The sequence below is a fragment of the Mirounga leonina genome, unplaced genomic scaffold, assembly GCF_011800145.1.
Source record: "Mirounga leonina isolate KUSES-001 unplaced genomic scaffold, KU_Mleo_1.0 Mir_174, whole genome shotgun sequence".
Classification (NCBI taxonomy): Eukaryota; Metazoa; Chordata; class Mammalia; order Carnivora; family Phocidae; genus Mirounga; species Mirounga leonina.
In genome coordinates, this window is record NW_023270451.1 from 74,705,333 (window position 1) to 74,729,093 (window position 23,761).

Below are 23,761 nucleotides of genomic sequence, written 5' to 3' on the forward strand. Positions count from 1 at the left end.
CCATTTACATGAGTTCGAATTGATCAGACTTGGCTACCACAAATCTGATGCTGGTTTATAAATACATTGCTGGTTTATAAATTCAGGATGCATCCCAGCCTCACGGAGGCCTCTTGGAAAAGGCTATTTTCCTTGTCAGACCAAGGGGATTCTAGAGCCGCCACGACATAAAATTGGAGAGATTATTTCACTGACCAGGGGTCACATTAAGAGGATTGTTACAGAGCAGAAAAAGGGTTGTGTTTCCCTTGAGCTTGTCCCTGCCTTCAAGAAAACTGTAATTTACAGGGGTTTCTATTATTTAAAAGAGACAAATTTTTCTGCAAAAAAATAGTTTACAATCGCAACATGCACAGGCTAATATAAATTGTTATCAGCGACTAAAGATGTTAAAACAAACAGCAACAATGAAAACAGGGGAGCTGAAGCGCTTAGCTCTTGGGGAACCTGCTGATTTAGGAGGGCTATGTCAAAAGATTTGCATGCATATTCCTGAATAAGTAGAAATAATGAGATCAACGTTAAGGCTGAAATCGACAGTGCCTATCAGGTTGATAAATGCTAGTTTCAGTAAAAAATCAACTGCGAGTTAGTTCGACTAGAGAACTATTTGACTAGAGAACTGAAAGGCTAAAAACTGCCATCCCTCAAAACTGCAGTGATTCTTGGACTGGAGAGCATAATAAGATTTTATTTTCATACAGAAAGATGGAGTGTGCTTCATATCTCTAGTCTCTCTCTCGTTTGTACTGGCCAGTGAGATCCTGGTGAGGCAGGGAGGGAATCAGATGCCTCCCGTGACCTTGACCTTGACCTTGAGCATGACCATGGGAACTGCTTGCCTGTGAGGGAAGTAAAGATGAGTGCAGGAATCTCCAGTTGTTTTTCTCATTATCATAAATATTAAACCAACTAATTTATTAAATCTAACCCCCCCAAAAAACTGGAAGAATAAACACCTTCTCTCCCCTAATTAACAGATTGCTTCGTGTCCTTCAGTTTTGATAGAGAGAGAGCTGTATTGTGTGATTCACCCTTTACAAGAGATGCTGGGGATGGAAGAGAGACGACTGTAGTATTGGAATGTCAGGCTTTGGTTACAGCACTAAGACTAACATACCAGCTTGATTTCATGCCAGGCAAAGTACGTGTGCATCAATCCACAGGTGGGGTTAGAACTTGCAACCTTTTAGAGGCCCTATTATTTAAGGTAGTGGAAAAAGGAGTGGGGGAAGTGAAAATCTGTGATTTTAGACTAATATCATCTCATGCCTCATCACTCATGCCCCTGGGGGCATGCAACTGAGGAGAGAGATTTTGGTTTGTTTTTAGTATAAGTATGTCCCAAACATTGCACGGGTCATACTTAGGCTTAAAAAGGGGGGAAATTGCTGTTGTTGAAGAACTTGCAAATTTAAAGAATTATTGTTGCTAATCAACCTGAGGACCCAGAACCAAAGGAAAATATAAAAGCTGAGGTCCTGGGGATTCCAGGTGGGACAGTAGTTCAGGATACTGAGAAGGTAAGCTCATCATTTTCAACTGAAGAAGACAGAGGGTAAGGGAGGATGGTAGGTTAAATCTGGCCACAGATTATTTGCAGCTCCTTTCATGGGGCGGTGGGGGCCATTTTGCCCTCCTTTGAGTCAGGGCCAACTCTGTGACCTATTTTAGCTAACAGAATGCTGCAGAGATAATGCAGAACTTTCCAGCCTGGCCTCAGGACATTTGGAAGCATCTATCCTCACCCACCTGGAACCATAGGACTATCATGCCGTGAAGAAGCCTGGGATAAAAGAACAGGTAGAGAGGGAGGCTGTCCCGGGAGGTGTCCCAGCCATTCCGGCCATCTCAGCTGAGAGCCCCAAATGTGTGGGGGAGTCCATATTCAAGACAGACTCAATCACAATTGCAGCTCCCCCCAGCCTTGTGAGTGAGACCAAGGGAGACACCAACAGGTGACTAATACAGGGAGGTTTCCAGAACTGTGCGTGGTGGGGGCGGGGGGGGGGGAACACTAGCTCTTCAGGAGAGGTAGAGAGAGAGAGAGAGTTCCTAAATTGTGTTAGCACTCAAATAGATGGCCAGTGTCTGACCTAACTCGGGAGAGGGTCTGTGGGTATTGAATAGGTTAAGGTATGCGAGCAAACATTCAGTCTCATGGGGTGAAGGACAAACTAGGAAGAAAGGATTGAGAGTGGTCAAGAAGACAGCAACCAGGAGTACTTTAACCCAGCGAAAGACAAGTAAACTGACAGTATGTATATCTAAAGCTCATCTGCATTCTGTGTGGTAGAAATCCTGAGATCTTTTTGATTACGAGAAAGATAATCATAGAAGCTCTGTGACTTTATGCGTTGTCTGTGGGAGCCGGGTTCTAACATTTGATTTTGCCTCTCACCAGCCTTTGGAGAAGTCACTATGGGAAAGAAAAAATACCTATGGTTTTTTTGTTTTGTTCTTTTTTTTTTCCACAAAGGAGGCAAGCAGAACTTACGCCATCACTGCTTTGTAAGTCTTGCTCCCCCCCCTGCCCACAAATGCTTTTGTTGCAGTGGGTCTAATGGGTAGGGGAACAGCAGATGAGAGGATGCATATCCCAGACACAGCACCAAGGAATACAGCTTACCACCTGAGCTTTCCAGCATAGACAGGCTTGGGACTGTCCAGCCCAGCCTCCAAGGGGGAAAGAGATGGTCTAATGATCTCCATCCTGCTTTCACATGCTTTCCTTTTCCTAAACTGTTCTCTCCACCATAACTCAGGCCAAGGGTTCAAGCAAACTCATCATGGTGAGAAGGAACTGAAGACAAAACAAGGTGAGTCAAACGTACCTGATAGTCTAATACCTACCTTGCAGGTCCTTGTAAAGATTAAATGATAGGATGTTTAGTATAAGCATCTGAAAATCTAGTAAGCGTGTGACAAATGGTAGCTATGTTATCTACCTGTGGCTTTACAACAGGACTTAAAACATCCATATAGAACTATTTTCAATTTAATTCTGCATATGATTATGTTTTTTGGCCTCAATTGCCTGGAAATAGTGACTGTACTGTGCGTGTGTGTGCGTGTGTGTGTGCGTTTGCATGCGTGCGTGCGTGTGCGCGTGCGTGTGTGTGCGTGCGTGTGCGTGTGTGCGTGCATTTGCAAGTGTGTGTGTGCGTGTGCATGCATGCGTTTGCATGCGTGTGTGTGTGTGCGCGCGTGCGCGTGCATTTGCATGCGTGCGTGCGTGTGCATGCGTGTGTGTGCGCGTGTGCGTGTGTGTACACACTGGTCTATAACAGGTAGCTCCTCTTAACCACTCCCCACAAATATGTGTTGACTGAAAGACATGTTGAAGTGAATAAAAAGAGGAGTGGGGCGCCTGGGTGACTCAGTCGGTTAAGCGTCTGACTTGATTTTGGCTCAGGTCATGATCTCAGGATTGTGAGACTGAGCTCCATGTTGGGCTGTGTGCTGAGCGTAGAGCCTACTTAAGAGTCTCTCTCTCTCCCTCTCTCTCTTCCTCCTTTGTTCATGCACGCATGCTCTCTCTCTCTCCCTCTCTCTTCCTCCTTTGTTCATGCACACATGCTCTCTCTCTCTCTCCCTCAAAAAAAAGAAAAAAAAAAAAGAGGAGCAAAAAGGATTGTGCATGTCTACGAATACGCTTACTATTTTCAGCCTGGATCTGGATGCCAGAGCTTCACTGCTAGGGCGCAGAGAAAATCCTCCAGGATCTCTGTGTACCTACATCTAGCAGACCTAGAGGCTGCTCGAATCCTTCCCCTCTCAAAGACAGCCAAGCCAGGCAGGTTTTTCCCTTTACTCCTGTTCTTAATTCCTAGAAACACTATGAACATGGGAAGCTGAAAGTACTGGTCAAGATATGGGATCTATCCATGTGTTTATGCCTCTAAAGGACCATGAGAGAAATATGCTAAGGTACATGCTACTTCCAGCAACTATCTAACCACGGAAGACAGGGGAGTCCCAGATGTTTTCAAAGAGAATGAAGCGTGGCTTAAGTTGAAAAGATGAATGAGATCCAGGCAGAAAAAGAGAGAGAGAGAGAGAGAGAGAGAGAGAGACAAGCCAAAAAACTGGAAAAAACCGTGCTCATGTAATCCTCAGAATGATCAGCTATGAACATGGATTTGGTACTGGGTCCCAACCAGGCAACTTAAAACGCTTCCCAAAACAATGCAGCGTATTATGTCGGGATGCATTTGTTTTTGTCTTTTATTTTTCAATCAATCAGCTCACCAGTATCCTGCGAAGACCTGGATATGAGAATTATTTCTAGGAGCCGTTCGGTCACAGCGACCCACATGGGTCAGCGGTCTGTGGTTCCATTTGCCTCACATCAGCAGGGGGTGTCAGCTAAAAGGTGGGGAGCATTTCTACTGTTCTGAAGACAGCCAGCTTGAGAGCCCACTTAGACGGTTCAGTTGCTTCGTGGATAAGTGCCCCTTGGTTCGTTGCGCCTACTTACCGTGGTCCAGGATGTACTTCACGATCTCCCCGTGGCCGGTTTTGGCTGCATGGTGGAGGAGGGAGCAGTGGTCCGGCCCCTGAATTAGCAGACTGCCTCCATTTTTATAGCTTTCCATTAGCTGACAAAGAGACACAGGAAAAGAAGCTCAGGCAGAGTCCGGAACAAGGGAAAGTACAGCTAACCGGTGATAAAATAAGAGTGATGTAGCAAACCACAAATGTTTCTAGCCTCAGAGGACGCCGAGAAGTCAAAGGGATGAAGCAACGTTCCTGCACCGTGTTAGCACTCAGATAGCTGGCCAGTGTCTCCCCTCACTCTGGAGAGGGTCTGTGGGCACTAAAATGTGGAAACTGAAACGTGCTGAGTGAGTTATTTCTTTTCTGTTTGATGTCTTTTTCTTTTCTGGGCACTGGTCGCTGTCCTAAGAGAGTGAAGGGCAGCAAAGAGAAGAAACGCTTTCCTATGTTGGCTCGGGTTTCTCTTGAGTGAAAGAGTAATTAAGGCCGGAGACAGGAAGAGCTTGGTGTCTGGTAGCTAAGCTCCTTTCCGAGCCTATGGTTTCTCTCCAACCTCTAATGAACCTAGCTACCAAATACAGAAGCTCCTTCCCATTTTCCCGTGGGAGATGGTGGCACACGTGTGTACAGCCTCTTTCTTCTTCCAGATCTGCAACCCAGCCAGCACGCCTTCTGTTAATCATCCAATCCATACCCAGTGAGGCTAGAGATGATCCACAGGATGAGAACCCAAAGGATTCAGAGAATGTGGCAGGAGAAACCTAAAATACCTATATTGTGAGAACAGACTGGAAAAGGACCAACAGATTTTGCAGCCTGAGAATCATGTGGTGAAATGAGGATGCGGTCTGATTTCATGAAATACTGAACATTACAGAAAGTGTAAATGGGTCCCTGTTCTCCAGGGTATGGGAGATATACCTAGAGCAGTATAGGAGAACAAAAAGAGTCTTTCTGGAACTTCTAAAAGGTAGTTTCAGGACAAAGAAGAATACAATAACCCGGCAGGTACCAAGCAAAAGGAATGGATCTATCACCAAGAAGTTAGATGGCACACTAAAAAAAAAAAAAAAAAAAAAAAAAGGTAAGCATCTCATAAGGTCAAAGAAAGTAAACTCATATCCAACCATGGAACTGCCATTGGCAGATGCCAGGGAAACAAAGATGAATAGGACTTGGTCATTGGCCTCAAGACCTTGCCATCCACGGCGAAGACAGATATCAAAGACACATACAGGAATGGAGAAGAACATAAGGAGGTTATCACGGGGTGAAAAAAGAGTCAGGGAAGGCTTCCTAGAAAATAGGCCAAAAAGGAATAGTTGAATGGAAGTAAAGAAGTTATGGGGACTTTTTCCCTAAACTACGAGGCTATAGGACAGCAAGAGGTAGCTAATAGTTTTCCAGAAAGAATCTAAGCATATCCAGTACTGTTCAACATTAGTCTTACAATGACACTCCCTTTCTTCATTGGCAGATCCATAAGGGATTTGGGCTCAGTGGAGCAGCACAGACCCAATCCATCAGCTGCCTGGATGCTGCCTTTCTGTGGGGTTTTTGGACACTGCGGACATGAAGTTAGTCCGTGGGTATCTTATGCAGCTCAGGTGCACAGCAGACGCTCCCAACAGCCTTCACACTGGATGGCTCCTGGGGTCTTCGGTTCTCTGCTATCTGCTGTGTGCTCTCTCTCTTACAGACACGCACACAGTTTAATATCTAATATTTCTTCTGCTTTCTGCATGGCATGGAATAGACAAACAGAAGAAGGTGGAAAAGAAGAAAGAAAAGGGGAAGAAAGACTTGGGAAGGAAAGAGAGAAAAAGAATGAGAAAGAAAAACTAAGTCACTGTATTTCATCTTTCCATAAATAAGGTTAAGTAATTTCTTAGGCACTTAGGAAATGATTGTAACAGAGAATGTAGTAAGACAACCTACTGAACATGGCAATTTCCTGTATTTCAAATAGTTCTCTATTAAGTACAAAAAAAGTGGGGTTGTATACACAAGGGACCCAAAAAATATGCTGCCTAGACTAAAAGCATATGCAAAATGAGATAAAAAGATTTCAAATGTACAGTAGTTTGCACATTTTTTTGGCTTAGAAGCTCTGCGAGGGCAGGAATCACGCCTTACTGCCCAAAGCATCTAATATAAGGCCTTGCAGGGAGTCTGGGATAATATTGGTTCAATCCACTGCTTGGCAATAGCATCAAACTCCCAGGTACACTGCTTGGAAAGTACTTTTTCCTTGTGGGTGACAATTCTTCGATGTAGACTGTGCCATGGGCACCATTTCCAGAATTCTGTGTCTAAAGATGGCAGTTTATCAAGATGCTTGCAACCTTCTCGCCACTTCTTTCCTATTAGTAACCTGTTAACACTGTAGCACAGAGGTTTCTCAGTTGATTCAACAGATGTGCTTTAAAAGAAGTTGCATGCAAGGTCAGTGCTTCTCAGCTCCCTTTTAAGGCTTTTGGTTTCTCGATCTGCAATGGCACCATACTCCACAGGCTGGCGAGTAAGGCAGAGCCTCTGTCCCTACACAGCTGCTGATCTTACAGAGCAGATCGATGCCAATGTGGGTTATACAGGGATATACAGGCAGTCATGAGTCCCAATGCCTGAAAATGACATGAGGCCAAATAGAGCTTTTAGAATACTCATGGACTATACTATATAACAAATATTGGCATCTTCACTATGTTTATTAAAAAAACACAGACTAACACTACTAGCTAGCATTTTAGAGTCCCTTCTATGGAATAAAAACAGTCTTAAGAGGTTTACATGTATTGTTACAGTTGATCCTCACAACAAAGGAGAGAGGCAACATTATTCAAGTTTACAGATGAAGAAACTGAGGCGCAGAGAGAATCAGATAATTATACAAAGTCACACATACAGTGAATGGCAGAGCCAAGATCTGAACCCAGGCAGTCTGACTCCAGAATGTACATTCCCTCTAGAGGCAGCAGGGACCACTTCCTTCTCTCTGAACTAAGAAAACATAAGCATGAATTAAAGTGTTTGAGGGAGATGAGACGGAGCATGTTCTTTTGGTTTGACTGTGATCCCCAGAGTACAAAACTGTAATCATGTTGGAAGCTGTAGGCTCTGGCCTGGAGAATGTATTTCTGAGTGTTGTCCAGATAATTCTTACAGATGAACTCATTTCAAGACCTGTCTATAAAGAAACCTTTAAACTGCAAATATCAGCTTCTAGAGAGCAGGAATTCCAGACACTGTGAGCACTGCATCCGGGGAACATGCAGCCCATGTTAACTAGTCAAGACAACCAGCATGGTACCCCTGCATACATTCTCCACTGTTGGGAAATGTGGAGATGCTCTGAAGACTCCTCTGGCCCTCCCTGCCCGGTCCTCAAAAGAGCATCCTTCCCCTTCCAAGTCATTTAGCACAGGCAGGGGGATGATACATGACATACGAGAGACCATGACTATTTGGTGAGAAATGATGTTAAAGTTCTTAAAGAATCACCAGAAGTTTGGGTAGGAACATATCTTACCTTCATAAGATCACCAGCTATTACTGCCTGCAAAATTGCTGTGGGAGACAAAAGAGAGATGTCCCATTAGTAGAAGACCCTCTCATTAAAAAAATCCCAAAGGGCTGGATCCATATTTTGTAGAAATAGTCTACGTTTGGGGCAGGAATCAGGGAAGGAGAAGCATGCCAAAGGTTGAATCTTGCAACAGGCTAAAGCCTTCTCTTCATCCCTTTGCTACCCGGGCACCCATTCTATCCTACCAGGACACCCCCTCATGAAACCTGGAGCCACAGAGATTAGATTCAAATCTTAGCTCCGACACAAGTTGTGGGTGAATCACGGAAACCCTCTGAGCCCGGTTTCCACATCTGTCAACCAGCAAGTCTAAATCTTACAGAACGACTAAAATGATCGATGAAATCATACGGCTGTTCTCAACTCATCTATGAGGTGGACTGGGTGCCTAACTGTGATTGCTTCTGCTCCCTTCTTTCCAGTTCCTTCCACTTGGTCCTCTTGGGGTTCCAAAAATCACTAATAATTTTGCTCTGTAGTGAGAGACAAACACCTACCCTTATGGAAATGAAGAGGACTAGAGGTAGTGAGGAAAGAACATGCATGCTTTTTTATGTTCTGAAGAAAATAACCATACGGTCAGCATCTAATCCACTGGCGACTCTTATGGAAAGAACTCAAAGACTTAGGAAACCTAAACTAATTGTAAAAATATGTAACTCCAGGGGCAAAAATCGAAGCGCACATACAAGTCACTTGGGAGGTAGAGGAGGAGGAGGGAGAGGAGCGGACTGGTGAGAGAGGGCAGGATGTGTGAGCATCTAATGACAGTGTTGGTTCCTGAAGGGAACATGTGCATCAGGTTGGAAATGGTCCTTTAGAAAAACAAATACCTAGATTCCAGGACTACCGAAAAAATAGATTATTGTAAGGCTTGAATAGCACAAAATTTTAGAAGTAACTTAAATTTTATTTCTTAAGGTGTCATTTTATTTTTATCTTTTTTTATGATTTATTTGTTTATTTTAGAGAAAGAGAGAGCGTGAGTGGGAGGGGTAGGGGGAGAGAGAATCTCAAGCAGACTCCCCGCTGAGCTCAGAGCCTGACTTGGGGCTCAATCTCTCCCTCTAGGGCCTCGATTCCCAACAGTCTGCATATCCTCACCACCCTGAGATCATGACCTGAGCCAAAATCAAGAGTTGGAGGCTTAACCAACTGAGCAACCCAGGCGCCCCAGTGCAGTGCCTTTTCACAATACTATAAACTTGATAACTTATAAAGACTATTTCCTTCCCTTTTCTCCAGGCCTTACAGAGCTGGTGGAGCTCTACTGGACAGAGGCCTGGATTGGACACAGGGACCTGCATTATGGTGACAATTGGGCTGCTCACTTGCACACGCATGTGTACTCTCTCTCTCAAAATAAATAAATAATTTTTTTTTTTAAAAAGGCACCAGACTAGAGTCTAGTCTATTCTAATCTCTAACTTAGCAGACATGTAAGCTTAACAAGTCAATGTTTCTGAACTAGTTTTCTTATTTGTATAATAAATAGCTGTCTTGCTCATCTCTCTATCATAAGAACAAAACCAACAAATGAAAGCTTTATAAGTTCAAAACAGTAGAGTGCTTACTTTTTCAAGATTATATTGAAACATTTCCCAGAAATGAAAAGAAAAAGAAAAAGAAAAGAGAAATAGAGAAAAGAAGAAAAATGAGTTCATTACTTTAAAGCACTTCTGTCATAAAATTTGGTATATATAAGCAGCAAATCAAGACAATAAAGGAATTCCCCAGGACAAAGTCTATTCGAGGAGCAGCAGGAAGGGAAGAGAGAAAAGAAAAAGAAAGGAAAGGAAAAGAAGGGAGGAAGAACGAAAAGAAAGAAAAATATCAGAAGTTGGGGGAAAACTTATTGGTTAGCTGTGGAGTTCAAAGATTTCTTGGAGGAGGCGAAGTTCAAGCCAACTCTTCCATGGTAAGTGGAATTAATTAGCAAAGAGGATTTGGAAAATCTTTGCAAGACAAAGGTAGGATCCGAACAAAGACATGGAAGTTAAGTTGTGATGTCTAAGGGAACCTTCGAAGAGCTGAATATCATCCTCCCTGGGGTGGGGAGTGGCTGCAGATAAGGTGCTGCAGAGTCGGAGGGACCCCCCCCCACCAGTGAGCACCTCTTCTGTCAAGATAAGGCACTTGGAGTTTATCCTGCAGGTGGTGAGAAACCATTGCAGAGGTAAAAGTACACCAGAGAAGCATATAAATGTCAACCATGCCAGTTTGATCCCACCTTCCCCTCCTGGAAAGAGAATTATGACCTGCTCTCCGCTCATTTTCTCCAGATTGCCCAATATTATAGCCTCTTTAAATGTCTACCCCAGACTCATTCACAAGTACTGCTACGTTTGTTGGTTTCCAGCAGCCTCCCGATTTAAAGTCCCCATGAACAGGTAGAAGATCATATAACAGAATCATAACCACAAATAATTTCCAATTGTACTGGAGATGGAAAGCGGGATATTTATTCTTAAGTCAAGCAATACACCCAAGGGTAGCTATTATGCAAACATTATTAGGCTCCAGGCTCACTTCTCTCTCCTGATTAATGTCCTTCCCCATGAACACTGTTGTTTAAGATTTCCTCTGCATAAAGACAGCTTGAATCTATTAGTATTCAACTCCAGATAATAACCTTCTGAAAGATCAAGCTTCAAAAACAAATAATGAGTTGTTATGATTACAGTATTATTCTTTATTATTTCTTGAGCTCCAAGCTTACCTTCCTGCCCTTTCCAAAACTCTTTCCAACTGGGGAAATCATGATCCCAAATGCAAAGAAGGGAAGTCAAATTGCTGATGGGACGTAAAGGTAATTGAGTAGATGGATAGTAAGTTTCCTGGACAATTAAATCACAGAAACTTATGTAGTTAGGCAGGAGAGTAAGGGAGTAGAGAACTGAGAGATCTGTCATTTTTAGAGCTTAGAAGCAGAACCATTAATTCATATGAAGTGGTTGATATTTCCTTCAGTGCTCTGCCTTCCAATAAATTGTTATCCAGTAAACATCCTGGGACTGAGAAGTCAGGACTGCCAGAAAGGAATCCCCCATCTTCCTTCTTACTCTCTCCCTCTAGGGCCTCGATTCCCAACAGTCTGCATATCCTCAGAAATCGTGCATGAAGGCACAATGGCTACCCACTGGAATCAGGAGAGGGACAAAACAATCCACAGGGTCACTGGCTGGCCACCTGCTCCTGCCCTGCCAGCCCCTGTTTGAGGTTCTGGGGATACCCCCATACAAAGCAAACTCCGTCCTCTTAGGGAACTGGCATTTTTGGCAAGAAGTCCAAATTAGGAAGGGATACATCATAACTGAGCCAAGAATCAGACTGCCTGTGAGTCCCTGGGAGCACCATGAACTGGCTGTAACCTTGGGCAAGTTATAGTTTACCACTGTCAGTTCTCTCATTAGAAAAATGAAGACAAAGTCAATACTTTTGGAACTCTGCCTTTCAAATCAGCTCCAGGAACAGAGGACTGACTATTACAGTCCCCTATGTAGAACACCATGGAATCCTGATGTTTTTGACCTCATGACACAGAAAAAGAACCATTTCTCACCTATGAAATGAGAAGGTTAGATTAAGGCCAATTACAACTATAGAGTTTGCCATATGATTACTTCCAAAGGGAGAGTTTAAGGTTGCAGTTTTTGCTATGCCAATGAAAATATTTAATAAAATGTACACAGGGCTTGGCAAAGCCACGTATATGCGTTCCCAATAAATCAACTGAAATAACTACATCATATAGTCTCAACTCTGAACACTTAGGTCTATTTAAAAAGTTTAAGCTTTCATGTTATTTCTCAGTTCTTAAGTTAATATTCTATTTCCAAACTGCTTGTCACCTACTAATGATAGCAGTCACATAAATCTTTTTAAAAAAAATTTATGGAAGAAAAAAATTAAAAGTACAAACAACCACCATTAAACAAAGAATAGCTTGTAGAGCCCTGGGTTGGGGAAGAAATCAGTTGCTGCACTGAGAAGCATAAATATATATCTGGCTTTGCCAAGTTCTGCATACTTTTTACTCCTAAATTTCATCTGTGAAGCAAGAAGCACATCCTAGAACTGTCCCTTCAGAAGCGGTCATATTCTACATTCCAGGGCTATTTTGGGTCCTAGCCTAAACTTCTCATTTCATAGATGAGAAAACAGGCTTGAGAAGTAAATGGACTTTTCCAAGGTCACACAGATAGTTAGCAATCCAGATGACAGAGAGACTCTTATTTTTTTTCCTTTGTTTCTTTTACATTTTCTTATGTTATTGCATCTGACCCCTATGTTAGAATTCCTTCCACCATGCTGTTTCCCCTTGAACCTGGAGAAAGGTGGGCAAAAACTAAAACAACCCCAAATAAAAGTTTCATGAACGCATCACATGCAAAATGAAGTCAATTTAAGGCTTCAAGGCCCAACTCCTTTCATGCCAAAGGAGACACTGCATATCGAGTGCACCCAGGGCAGATGTTGCGTTCACAATTCCATTGATCTGATCATGATGGGCATCTTCCTACTTCTCCTTTATTCAAAGTCATTCATTGCTTAGGCACCAGATGGCTTGCATTGTCAGCTGCTCAAGAGCCTACTTCTTTTAGATACCTACTTCTGCAGAGCTTTTCCTGCATTTTCCTTACCAGAAGTATTCTGTCCAATTTTTCTACTTTGTAAGCAGTCAGTCATGGGACATGAACAACAAACTGAAGGCTTAGCTCCCCAAAATGGAACTTAGTATAATCATCAGATACGGCAAAGGTAACTAACACTCATTCAATGGTATGGATAACTACTGTGAATTATGCTAATGAGGCATAAATGAGAAGCAGCTCATGAAAATGACTGTAATTAGTATTATTTTACATAGTCATACTCAACAAGGTGAGGTGAGAGAAAGGAGGAATTAGATATTTTGAAAGACCTTTGCATTTTAATATGAGCCTAGAGGAGGTTTTGACAACTGATAATAAGCTACGTGCCAAATTATTTGTTAATAGCTACAATACTGAGGGTTTTTAATATATTGGAACAAATTCAAGATTATTCTTATAATGACGCACAAATCTGTATCAGCTCTCTGTGACTGCATAACTGTTAGGCAGTCACAGAGAGCTGCATCATCCCAAAACAGAGTGGCTTTAAACAATTATTTTTGGTCAAAAATCTGCTATTGGGGCCAGGTTCAGCCAAAAGTTTGTCTTCCCTCCACCTGGCATCAGGTGGGGCAGCTCCACTGAGAGCTCAAAGACCCACTTTCAAGATGATTACACACGACAGGAAACTCGGTGCTGGCTTCGGCTGGGAGCTTTCACTCCCTGAGCATGGCATTCCATGGCTTCTTGGGCTTCCTCCCAAAATGGCGACTGGGTTTCAAAAGCAACCATCCCCAGAAAGCTTCGTGGAAGTCACCTTTCCTTGGAAATCATGGGGTGTCACTTCTGCCGCTACAGTCTTAACTAAGTCTGCTCATATTCAAGAAGACCCAGACCCCACATCTCAATGAAAATAATGTCAAAGTCATACTGCAAAAAGAATGTGTGGGATGGGAGATCACGCTGTGACTGTTTTTAGAAAATTCAGTCTTTCACATCATGCACTTACATTGTGATGCACTTTGAGTAAGAGGGTTGACACTGACTTTTGGTTAGCATTGGGAAATGGCCATGAATGGCCTTTGTTACCTGTGTCCTCTATGGGCGTGTGTTTTGCACGCAATATCATCTGTTTATGTCATGAGTATCTCAGTAGAAAAATGCAAAAGGCTGACAACTGCTTATCTCAAGGATCAGCTTTTTGGAGCAGGAGGAAGAAAGGCAAGTAGAAGATGATGCAGACAACAAGTGTTTGTTGAGTTGAATTAAGACTATCTAAGGTAAGCTTTACCTTGAATCTCTCTTTAATAATCAGATGTAAGAAAAAAACACTGTCTCTCCTCTTTTTCCTCCTCCAGTCAAGCAAGCACTCACTTATCAAACTCGAGCCCCATATCCCTCCCACCTGGTCTACCAGCTTCTCCTCCTTTGCCAAAATACAGAGTGGAGGGCTCAGGGCACACACTTCCAGGATCTCCTCCTCATTGGGATTAATCCATCAGCGGTAACCATAGATGGGAGACTTAAATAGGTTTTGTTTCTCTCTAATGACAGGGTTAATCCTCAAATTGAATTAGTCCCTGCTAACTGAATGCATGAACGCATATGGGTTCTTTCCATCTGCTGCAGCAATCCTTTTGAAGCTACTATTGGCATGGAAGGAGTTTCCTGTTTGGAGAAAAAACAAACAGCCCCCTATCCAGTGTTCCCTCCTGGCAGAAAACCTGCACCTTGTTGCCAGAGGACTGGGACATGCTCCCTTCCGAAGCAGTTGGTTCTATTTCTCTTATTTCCCCCCCTAGAATTAGCTATAAACAGCACGGGGACCAGATGTCTCTCCCCGACAGCCCATTTGTTTACCTGTGGTTGCGAAATTGTTCTCTGGTTGCTGCACATGTGGAAACCCCAGCTCTGCCCTTAAGCCACAAGCACAGGAGCTGGGTTTTCACTTTATCTATATCCCATCTTTCAATAAAAGCTCTAGTACAAGAAATACCTGAAGTGCTTAATAAATACTTGGTTGATACCTGGGTCTGGTGATTCTGCGAGCTATCATTCAATATTCTTCCAACCCCGAATCAAGGAAGACATGTTAAGGAATGGAAGAAAGCCCACTTTACTGGCCCCTGCTACACCCGGCAGTCAATTTTGGAGTTGGGAATATTTTCCTATCTTTTCAGGTACCTAATCGTGTTTATTAGATGCAGCAAAACAACATCATAAGTATCTCAATAAACCAGAAGTATTTATATTATGGGTCAAATCAGAGCCCTATACTAAGCAATAGTTATTTCCTAGAACATCAGTCGTAAGCCTTGGACCAGTGTTAAGAGAAATTTCATGGGTTGATTTGCTTTGAGCACTGGGCTAGAGAAGCCAAGTTCACAGGTCTTCCTTGGTCTTCCCCAGTCACGGTAGGTTACTTTCAGCCAGCTGTGTAAAATATATGCCAATAGTCACAGGAGGGATGAGAGAGGTTCTTGAAAATATCCTCCTGAGAATCTATGCAACTCAAAATTAATATGTTCTCTAGTAATGACATATTAATATTATGATCTTTGGATGTAGTAGCCAACACTTTTTAAAAAATAGAGTCCACCTTCTAAAGTAATATCCAACTATTCCTTTAAAACTAGAAAAATATCAATTCCTTTTTAGTGTCAATATTACAGAATCCCATCAACTATTTCTGTCCAATAACTATTAAGCCTCCACCAACAGGGAAGATTTTTCATATATGTAAAGGGTTTTAATCTGGTTACACTTTATTAAATTCATATTTATGAACCCCAAATAATCATAGTACATGATAACACTCTTTCTCCTTTTTAACATTTGAATAAAGTAGTTACATATTCAAATCCATAGTATGCTTTATCTGTTTTAGTGATGGAAGAGATTAAAAGAAAATTCTAGCCTTCTCCAAAAGTCCCCCATCTCTAGAATGTCAAGAGAATTTAACTTCGATTGATGAACTTTATTTTTGCTTTCCCGGCATTTGGATGATAAAGCTATAATCCTGAGAGGCTAAGAGAAATGGAAGAACTAATAAATAAGGTCCTCCTTCACCTCACAGGTGAGAGGAAGGTGCCAAGTAGAAGCTGGACGTTGTTCCTAATGACTTTGACTGAGGACCTCAGAGATAGCATCAGCGCCTTGGCTTCATCCAGCCTCTCAACGTCAGGCCGCATTCCTCCTACGAGAGGTCTCCTTGAATTCATCTGATATATTGTAGCTGTGTCCTTCAGGACGTCTAAAAAGAACTTAGGTTGAAAAGCTGTGCTCATACTTCATTCCGTGATAGCCGCGAGCAGATCTGACGTGTCCTGCAAGTGATGGATGGTTATTGGTTTTAACCAAACATCAAGACTGCATATGGGAAACAGTGTTTAAGGTCAGGATCCAAGTACAAATGAGTGTGCTCTGGAGCTCAGAAAGATGATGGGTTTATGGGTCATCCGGTCACCGGGATGCACAGTAAGTACCTTATCACTGCCTAGCAGTGACCACTCTGGACAATGAAGGCCTTTTGAACTAAGAACAGGTTTAGCCAAAACACTCCTCACTGAAACACAAGTAAAACCAGGGAGGAGTTAACACAGCAAAGTCACTTTCAGGGACAAACACCAGCAAAATGCACATTTTTTTAAAAAGATAGTTTCTAGAGCCTGCTTCACTTTAAGTGTAAATATAGACAATTTGTACTTGTAACTAAGTTATAATCAAATGCTAAGTTTGAACCTTCCCTAGATTGGCATAACACTAACTGAAAGCATAGAAAAATAAAGTATTTGACTTCAGAGAAATGAACAGTAAGTTTTAACTTTTACTTGGACATTACGCTAAGTTGACTTAAGCAGCATTACACCTTAAAAGTAAGAATTCTAAAGTAAATGGTTAGTTCTTTTTTTTTTTTTTAAAGATTTTATTTATTTATTTGAAGAGAGAGACACAGCGAGAGAGGGAACACAAGCAGGGGGAGTGGGAGAAGGAGAAGCAGGCTTCCCGCGGAGCAGGGAGCCCGATGCGGGGCTCGATCCCAGGACCCTGGGATCATGACCTGAGCCGAAGGCAGACGCTTAACGACTGAGCCACCCAGGCGCCCTCTTTGGGTTATTTTAATGTTCTTTTTCTAACTTCTTAAATCAAATACTCAGTTCCTAGATTTTTAGCCATTTTTATTTCATAATATAAGTGTTTAAGGCTATAAAATTCCCTATAACTGCATTTCACAAATTTAGATATGTTGCATTTTCATTATTTTCAAATCAGAGCATTTTATTTTTCACAAAACAGCATAGAGCCCCATGATTTATTACAAAATGAACATTCAATTAACCAACAACCAGGTTGAAAAATAGAATATTACATGTACCCCAAAAAACCCTGAGCATCCCTTTTCAGTCAGTACACTATCCCACCCTCCCCGAAGCGAACCATTACCCTGACTTTTATGGTTATCTTACCCTTTTTTAATAGTTTTTTACTCTTAAGTGTTCACCCCTAATCACAACGGTTTTGTTTCACAACATTTTTGGTTTTTCTGTTTGTTTATATAAATGGGCTGATCCAGAATATATTCTTTTGAATCTGGTTTCTTTTTTTTCTTTTTTAAAGATTTTTTATTTATTTATTTGACAGAGAGAGACACAGCGAGAGAGGGAACACAAGCAGGGGGAGTGGGAGAGGGAGAAGCAGGCTTCCTGCCGAGCAGGGAGCCCGATGTGGGACTCGATCCCAGGACCCTGGGATCATGACCTGAGCCGAAGGCAGATGCTTAACCGACTGAGCCACCCAGGCGCCCGGTAAATGGTTAGTTCTGAAGCTTGCTCGGAAGATACAAAATAGAATAGGCTTCAGTATATGGACAAATCTTCAATAATATTTACTAAAGAACAGATTTTACCAGTTGCTGTGAAGGGAAATATAAAACTAAACCTTCATTCTTCTTAGGAACTCCTATATTCTTAAGGAAGAAAAGAGTTATCTAGAAAGTAACACGTGTGTCCTTACACATCCACACGGAGCCCCTGACTGCTAAGAAAAGAGAGTGGTGTATGGAATGATTTCCTAGGGAAGTTGTAAGACAGTGTCCATAAAGGGAAGATCTGCATTGGCAGAAAATACGGATGGAGAATTTTCTACGGAGACGTCCAGCTGGCTGAGAGGCATGGGTAAATAAGCGATAAGCAGTTTCACTTGATAAAGTGGGATGTCAAGAATGGGGGTAGGGGGCAAGGAGGCAGGGAGGGAGTGAAGAGGGCATCCCGGGAGAACAGCTTCCAAGACGCAGAGAGTGATGTGAGGCCAAAAACTTTTTTTTTTTTTAATGTCACTGAAAATCACTCACCAACTCCATTTTCAGAATCCAACTTTGGCCAAGATTATCACTCTCTTTCTCAAATATAAAAGAAGCTTAAATAGAAAGACCACTGGGAAGTCAGAGCCCAAAGAACATCTTGGGGTGAGCCATGCTTTCTGAGAATGAGAAGGAGCCCAGAGAGTTAGGGAAGATATGAGGCCCAGAGAGGCACATGGTCAGAGAAATACAATAAGCAGCTACACAAACGATATGGTTTCAATGACCTTTTTTGTGGTCTTATAAAACACCACCTCTAATTTTTTTTTTTTTTGCAATGGCTAAAGTAATTGCCTTTACTTAGTAGGGCAAAAGAGCGGATAGAAGTGTCACCGGACTGCACAAAATTGAGGGGGCTCTGGCTGATTACAAATCCTTTTTCAATAGGCACTGGGGCCTCACTTTTTCAGGAGAAAAGCTAGAAACTGCATAATTAAGTAGTAATGTATTTTGTTACCTTGTTAAAGAAAGCTACCAGTGTGAAAGCTGCCTGCAGCATTTATGCACTTGCAAAGATGATTTTCTTTCTTTTCAGGAGGCGAGTACCTGGTGAGGTGTGGAAACAGCAGGTCTGTGTGTCGTCACAAGCAGAAATAGTAACAGGCCAGCACTCCTCTGCAGGCATCCATATGCCTGCCCCATAGAAAGCAGGACATGGGTGTCTCCCAAACACCCTTCCAAAACTGAAGGTGACATTTTGGGGTTCTCCTCATGTATCTCATTGCCCAGGATTCTTCCGTGCCTCGGAGGCCTGAGTCTAGAGGACAGAAGAAGCCTTAAATGGCAGCCAGCTCAGCCTGCTCTCGAAAGAGACCAAGGCCTAAGGGGAAACAATCTGCCCCAGATTCCCCCACCCTGCGGAGAACAGAGCCGGGGCCTGGTCGGGTCCTCCCCACTCTGAGACAACACTCTCGTCCTTGCCCGACGCTACCATCCATACTCAAGTGTCCACTGCCCAGAACAAAACGAGTCACTCTCTGCCCACTGGGCTGTAACCTGAAGGACATGTTTGGTTCCAGCAAAGTTAGAAACCAGTACGCTTGAAGAATATCCTAAATCCATGCAAATATGACATATCAGGTCTATTTATAGAAAAAAGATGTTCCCATTTTGGGTATTTGACACTGATAACTTCTCTTGCTCTCTGTGGCACATCTACTCTCCAGCTCTGTCCCTTTCTTTTGTGAATATTTGCAAGTAAGCTATGTGCTAGGCATGGAGCTGAATACTATTGAAATTAATCCCCATGATACAACTGCTAGATCTGTACTGATAACTGTCATCATCCCCATTTCAGGACAACAAACTGAGGCTTCGTGGGCCGCCACGTTGACCGGGAGAAGGCACGTTGTGTGGGGCTACGACCATGGTGCCCCGACATGCAGAGCCCCCGGGGGCACCCAGAAAATGAGGACTGACTCAGAAGGCTGGCCAGATGAGGCAGCATTTCGTTGACCTCATTAGCTTGAAAACGAGCCGACTGATGGCCATTTCTACAGCTCCAAGGAGCTAGCGTAGACAGCGTGGACAAAAATTCACCCAGAAAAAAATGCTTCCAACTGGAATGTGCCAGGACGGAACATACTACAAAATACCCAAGGCTAATCTTCCAGGAACCGACTGAAAAAGTGACGAGGTATTCTAGTGTTTTGCACCTGGTAAGCATGATAAGGGAGGCTTGGGCCAAGACCATCATTCAGGGAAAGTAGTCACCAGCACCCACACAGTTCTTTGTGGGAGGAAGGCATTAAAGAACAAATAAGCTTTCAGTGGAGCTCACTGGGGAAAAAATGTTCATTGGATCCTGGGGTTTCTCTAGTCAAGTAGACAACAGACAAACGGAGTAACAGTGACACTACTTTCAGGACTGTACTACCATCACTGTCAATGTATCTGCCCCGCCCCTTGGGTGTAAACACAGCTCAGATCCTATCATTTCATACACTAGAAAGCTTAAGTAAACATAGTATACTTTAAAAAGTAAGCACAATTCAGTTCTTCGTTTCTGCTCTTATACATGACTACTTGGAGACCAAGTCAGGCACCTGCCAAGCCCTTTCACACACTTACCTGGGGGACAAGTGACTGATTTGCAGGCATGAAATCTGTGATAGCTTCATCCCCGGCCAGAGGAGCCATGACACACAACCTTCTTTGATGACCTCTCCTGACCCATCCATGTACAAGCAAACCAGGGGGTTAGCCTTCTCCCCTCCTCTCTCCTTTCTTGTCACTTTCTTATTTCGAGATGTTGTAAATACTTAGAATATTCTCTGAGGCCAGAGAATCTCAAGCCAAGTTGTAGGTAAATCTCAATAAAGAGCACTCTTCCTCCTCAACATATACTCATCTCTAATGAGGCTTCAGAAGAGAATTAGATGATGATCACCAACAAAGCCCTCCAAAGAAACTACAGGATCAAAGGATTATGTGGTTATAGTCAATAGTGAGATTTAAGAAGGCGGGAGGAGAGAGAAGAGCAGGGTCAGGACACATAGAAAGTGATATAACCTGATCCTGGAAAGCCCAGGGGTTTGGGTTTTGTTTTGTTTGCTTGTTCTGTTTTATTTTGTTTTTTAATCAGCAGTGATTGTTTTCCTAGGAAATGTGAAAGAAGGCTAGCCAAAGAAAAGCATGCTGTCATTTTTATTCCTTTCCTTTCACACAGTCTTTGGGGAGCACCCAGTGAGACCACCATAAAAGGCCATTTTTTTTTTCAGCACAGTACCAACTGAATTTCTTTGGAAAAGGACCAGGACTAACCTATCTTCTACAACAGGGAACAATGTTAATGAGGCTACAGTGGAATTCAAAGATGCGTATTGAAAGTTTCTGTTTGCCAACACCACATACTGCAGCGAATGTAACAGATTTGTATAGAGAAAATCAATTCTGTGCCAGGGCACAGGATAGAATGGGGCAACATCTCTATTCACTGGGTTCATAGTCAAATAAGAAGGCCAACGCCACCCATGGGGAAAAAATTTTGGAATACACTCAAAAAAACAGTAAGTGAATAGGGAAGGGAAAATCGTGGGCATTTGAGTTGTCGGGAAAATTCATCATTGTTTGTCCTTAGAATCTATGGAGGTGGTTCCAACATGCAGGAATTAATGAGCACCAAAGAGGGGCTTGAATGAAAGACAATGAAGGTGGTCTGCCAGGGAGATGGTAGGAGGTGATACAAACCATATGGCTGGGTGAATATAAGGGAGATGAACCTGGAGAGGGGCCCACAAGCAGGGGAGTAGAAATAATTCACTAAAGCAACATGAACTAAACCAGGGTAAGAAAGGGCCTCAAAAGTGAGCACTAAAATGTTTGAATCTAATTAAAAAGCCAATGGGGGATTGGATAGTCAGAAACAGAACATGGGGCAAAGAAGAACACTCTCGCAACTTAGCATTAGCTAGCCCAAAGTCATTGCAAAGTGGCATACTGTGATGGCCAACACTGAAAACTCTTCCCAGAGAGGCAATTAAAGATCTGTGAGGTTTCCATCTGTATCATCAGTCGAGTTTACTTTACTCATTGCATTTTACTAATAAACAACTTATAGAAAATACAGGGAAAAACATCTAACTTTTCAAATCTACATTACTATTCTGGTCATAATATTGTCTTCCTGTTGTGATATTTCCTTAAGGAAATAGCTACCTTTCAAGAATTCTACCTTTTTAAAAATGGATGTTATTGACAGGAAATTGTTTCCTTGATTAGTTTCCTTGATCAAGGAAACGGTTTCCTTGATTATGGAAGTATGAGGATAGAAGTGGATCAAGAACACATCTTTGAATTGTTCTGTGTCAAGGGTACTGGTCACTGATATGAAAAAATACATATACCTCATTTTTAATGATGAATTACCGCCCAATAATTAGGAGATCTCCATTCAACTGAAAGAATCAAGATTTCCTACTACATGAGCTCAACCCTTCGCGATGCTATTGAGGGACTGTATGGAGGAGGGGCTGAAAATGGGACCTGGATCTAGATTACCTGAGTGTAAATCCAAGTTCTAAGCTTTACCAGCTGTGCATGGGACCTTGGAAAATCACCTAAAAGGTCTGTGCCTTAGTTTCCTCATCTGTAAAGTGGGAATAGTAGTATTACTATGATTGTTTCATAGAATAAATATATCTAAAACATCTGGAGTAGTTGGTTCAGTATATACTAGTTTGGTGTGACCTAAAAGAAAGCATTTAACCTCTCTGAGCCTGAACAGAACATACCTTAGGACAATGCCTGGCACTGATTAAGTTTTAATAAACACTGACATTTTTTTAAGTTTTAAGTACGTCTAAGAGTATATTAACTCACATAGTTCCAAAGGAGTAGTTGAAATTATTTTGCTGAAACACAAGGACCCAAACCTTAATTAATCCCTCCATTCTGAGTTTCTCAAAAATCAATTATTCTTGTTTTAATTTTTCAATTTCTGGAGATAGCAGAAATTTAAAAATATATATAACTTACAAGATGTTTAACTTTTATTTGAATAAAGATGAATATAGGCTTCTCTTTTTGATAATAAGGGGAATCACAGACACTAACCTTCCCTAACAATTTAAGTTAAGATGATGGATTTTTAAAAATCAGGAAACATGGGAAGGTGGTGGTAATAGTTGCAGCAGGCTTTTTTGTTGTTTCTTTTTTGTCTTTTTCTCAAGTTTTTATTTAAATTCCAGTTAGTTAATATACAGTGTAATATTAGTTTCAGACACAGAATTTAGTGATTCATCACTTACATACAGTACTCAGTGCTCATCACAACAAGTGCCCTCCTTACTGCCCATCTGGAACTCCACATAGAGAGAGAAACTTGGTAAAAGAACCAAAACACATGGTCAATCCTTTAAAGGAGGTAACAAGATATCCTCATAAACTTCAAGATTACAAATGGCTGAGGAGAGGCCATTAACAGCCCAAAGACCTGCATTCTCCCAGTGTCTGCACAGGGAGGCAGTGGGGTGGCTGACGCACCTGACAGCAGGAATGCCACAAAACAGCCAGTAGGTAGTCGTGGAAAAGTCCAGGGCGCCCGTATGAGAACAGCCGCAGAAGCTGTTCCCATTTCCTTGACAAATCCATGCAAGGAGACCCAGTAAAAACTGAACTACCCAGAGCATTGCAGCTCCTGGGAACTCTCAAAACTGACCACCTAGGATGCCCCTTCAAGACAGGACCCAAACTGAGGATGAATTTCTGAGTGGAATACACACTGAGCTGAATATGGCTAATAGGAGTAAAGGAAGAGGTCTGGATAAAAGTGAGGATATGGATCAAAGCCAGGAAGTCTGAGAAAGCAAGCCATCACATTTCAACAGGACACAAAACCAATAGAAAAAAGAGCCCTCTGAAGTGAGAATAGCTAACTGAACGTATTTTTCTTCCCACAATTCAGAAAAATGAATTTCATATAAAAATAGCAAAGAAAGAAGTAAAATATCCTATGAAGTTATTTTAGGAAAAAAAAGAATAAAGAACAGAATAAAATCTTAGAAGCAATGAAAGTGTACCACAAAATCTTGCTCAAAAAATAGTAGCATACTATTTCAAATAAGCTTAATGGCATTAGTAAAGTGATACACAACCTCAAGAATAGCATGAATCAGAATAATACAGAAATGAGGCGATGTCATTCAACAAAGAACTAGAAATAAGTGAAAAACTCATTTTCCAATGAAGACAAACTAGAAGGAACACGGAAACAAATTCAAC

General features: G+C 42.1%; 1 protein-coding gene across 1 annotated transcript in view; it reads right to left on the reverse strand.

Moving 5' to 3' along the window:
- The window catches only part of DGKI (diacylglycerol kinase iota), a 428,452-nt gene that overhangs the window by 15,995 nt on the left and 388,696 nt on the right, over positions 1 to 23,761 (reverse strand). The window contains exons 29-30 of the mRNA XM_035021183.1: positions 8,030 to 8,067; positions 4,481 to 4,601 (exon numbers count right to left, since the gene is read on the reverse strand). Coding sequence (XP_034877074.1) covers positions 4,481 to 4,601; positions 8,030 to 8,067 — 159 coding nt within the window. The remainder of the gene's footprint in view (positions 1 to 4,480; positions 4,602 to 8,029; positions 8,068 to 23,761) is intronic.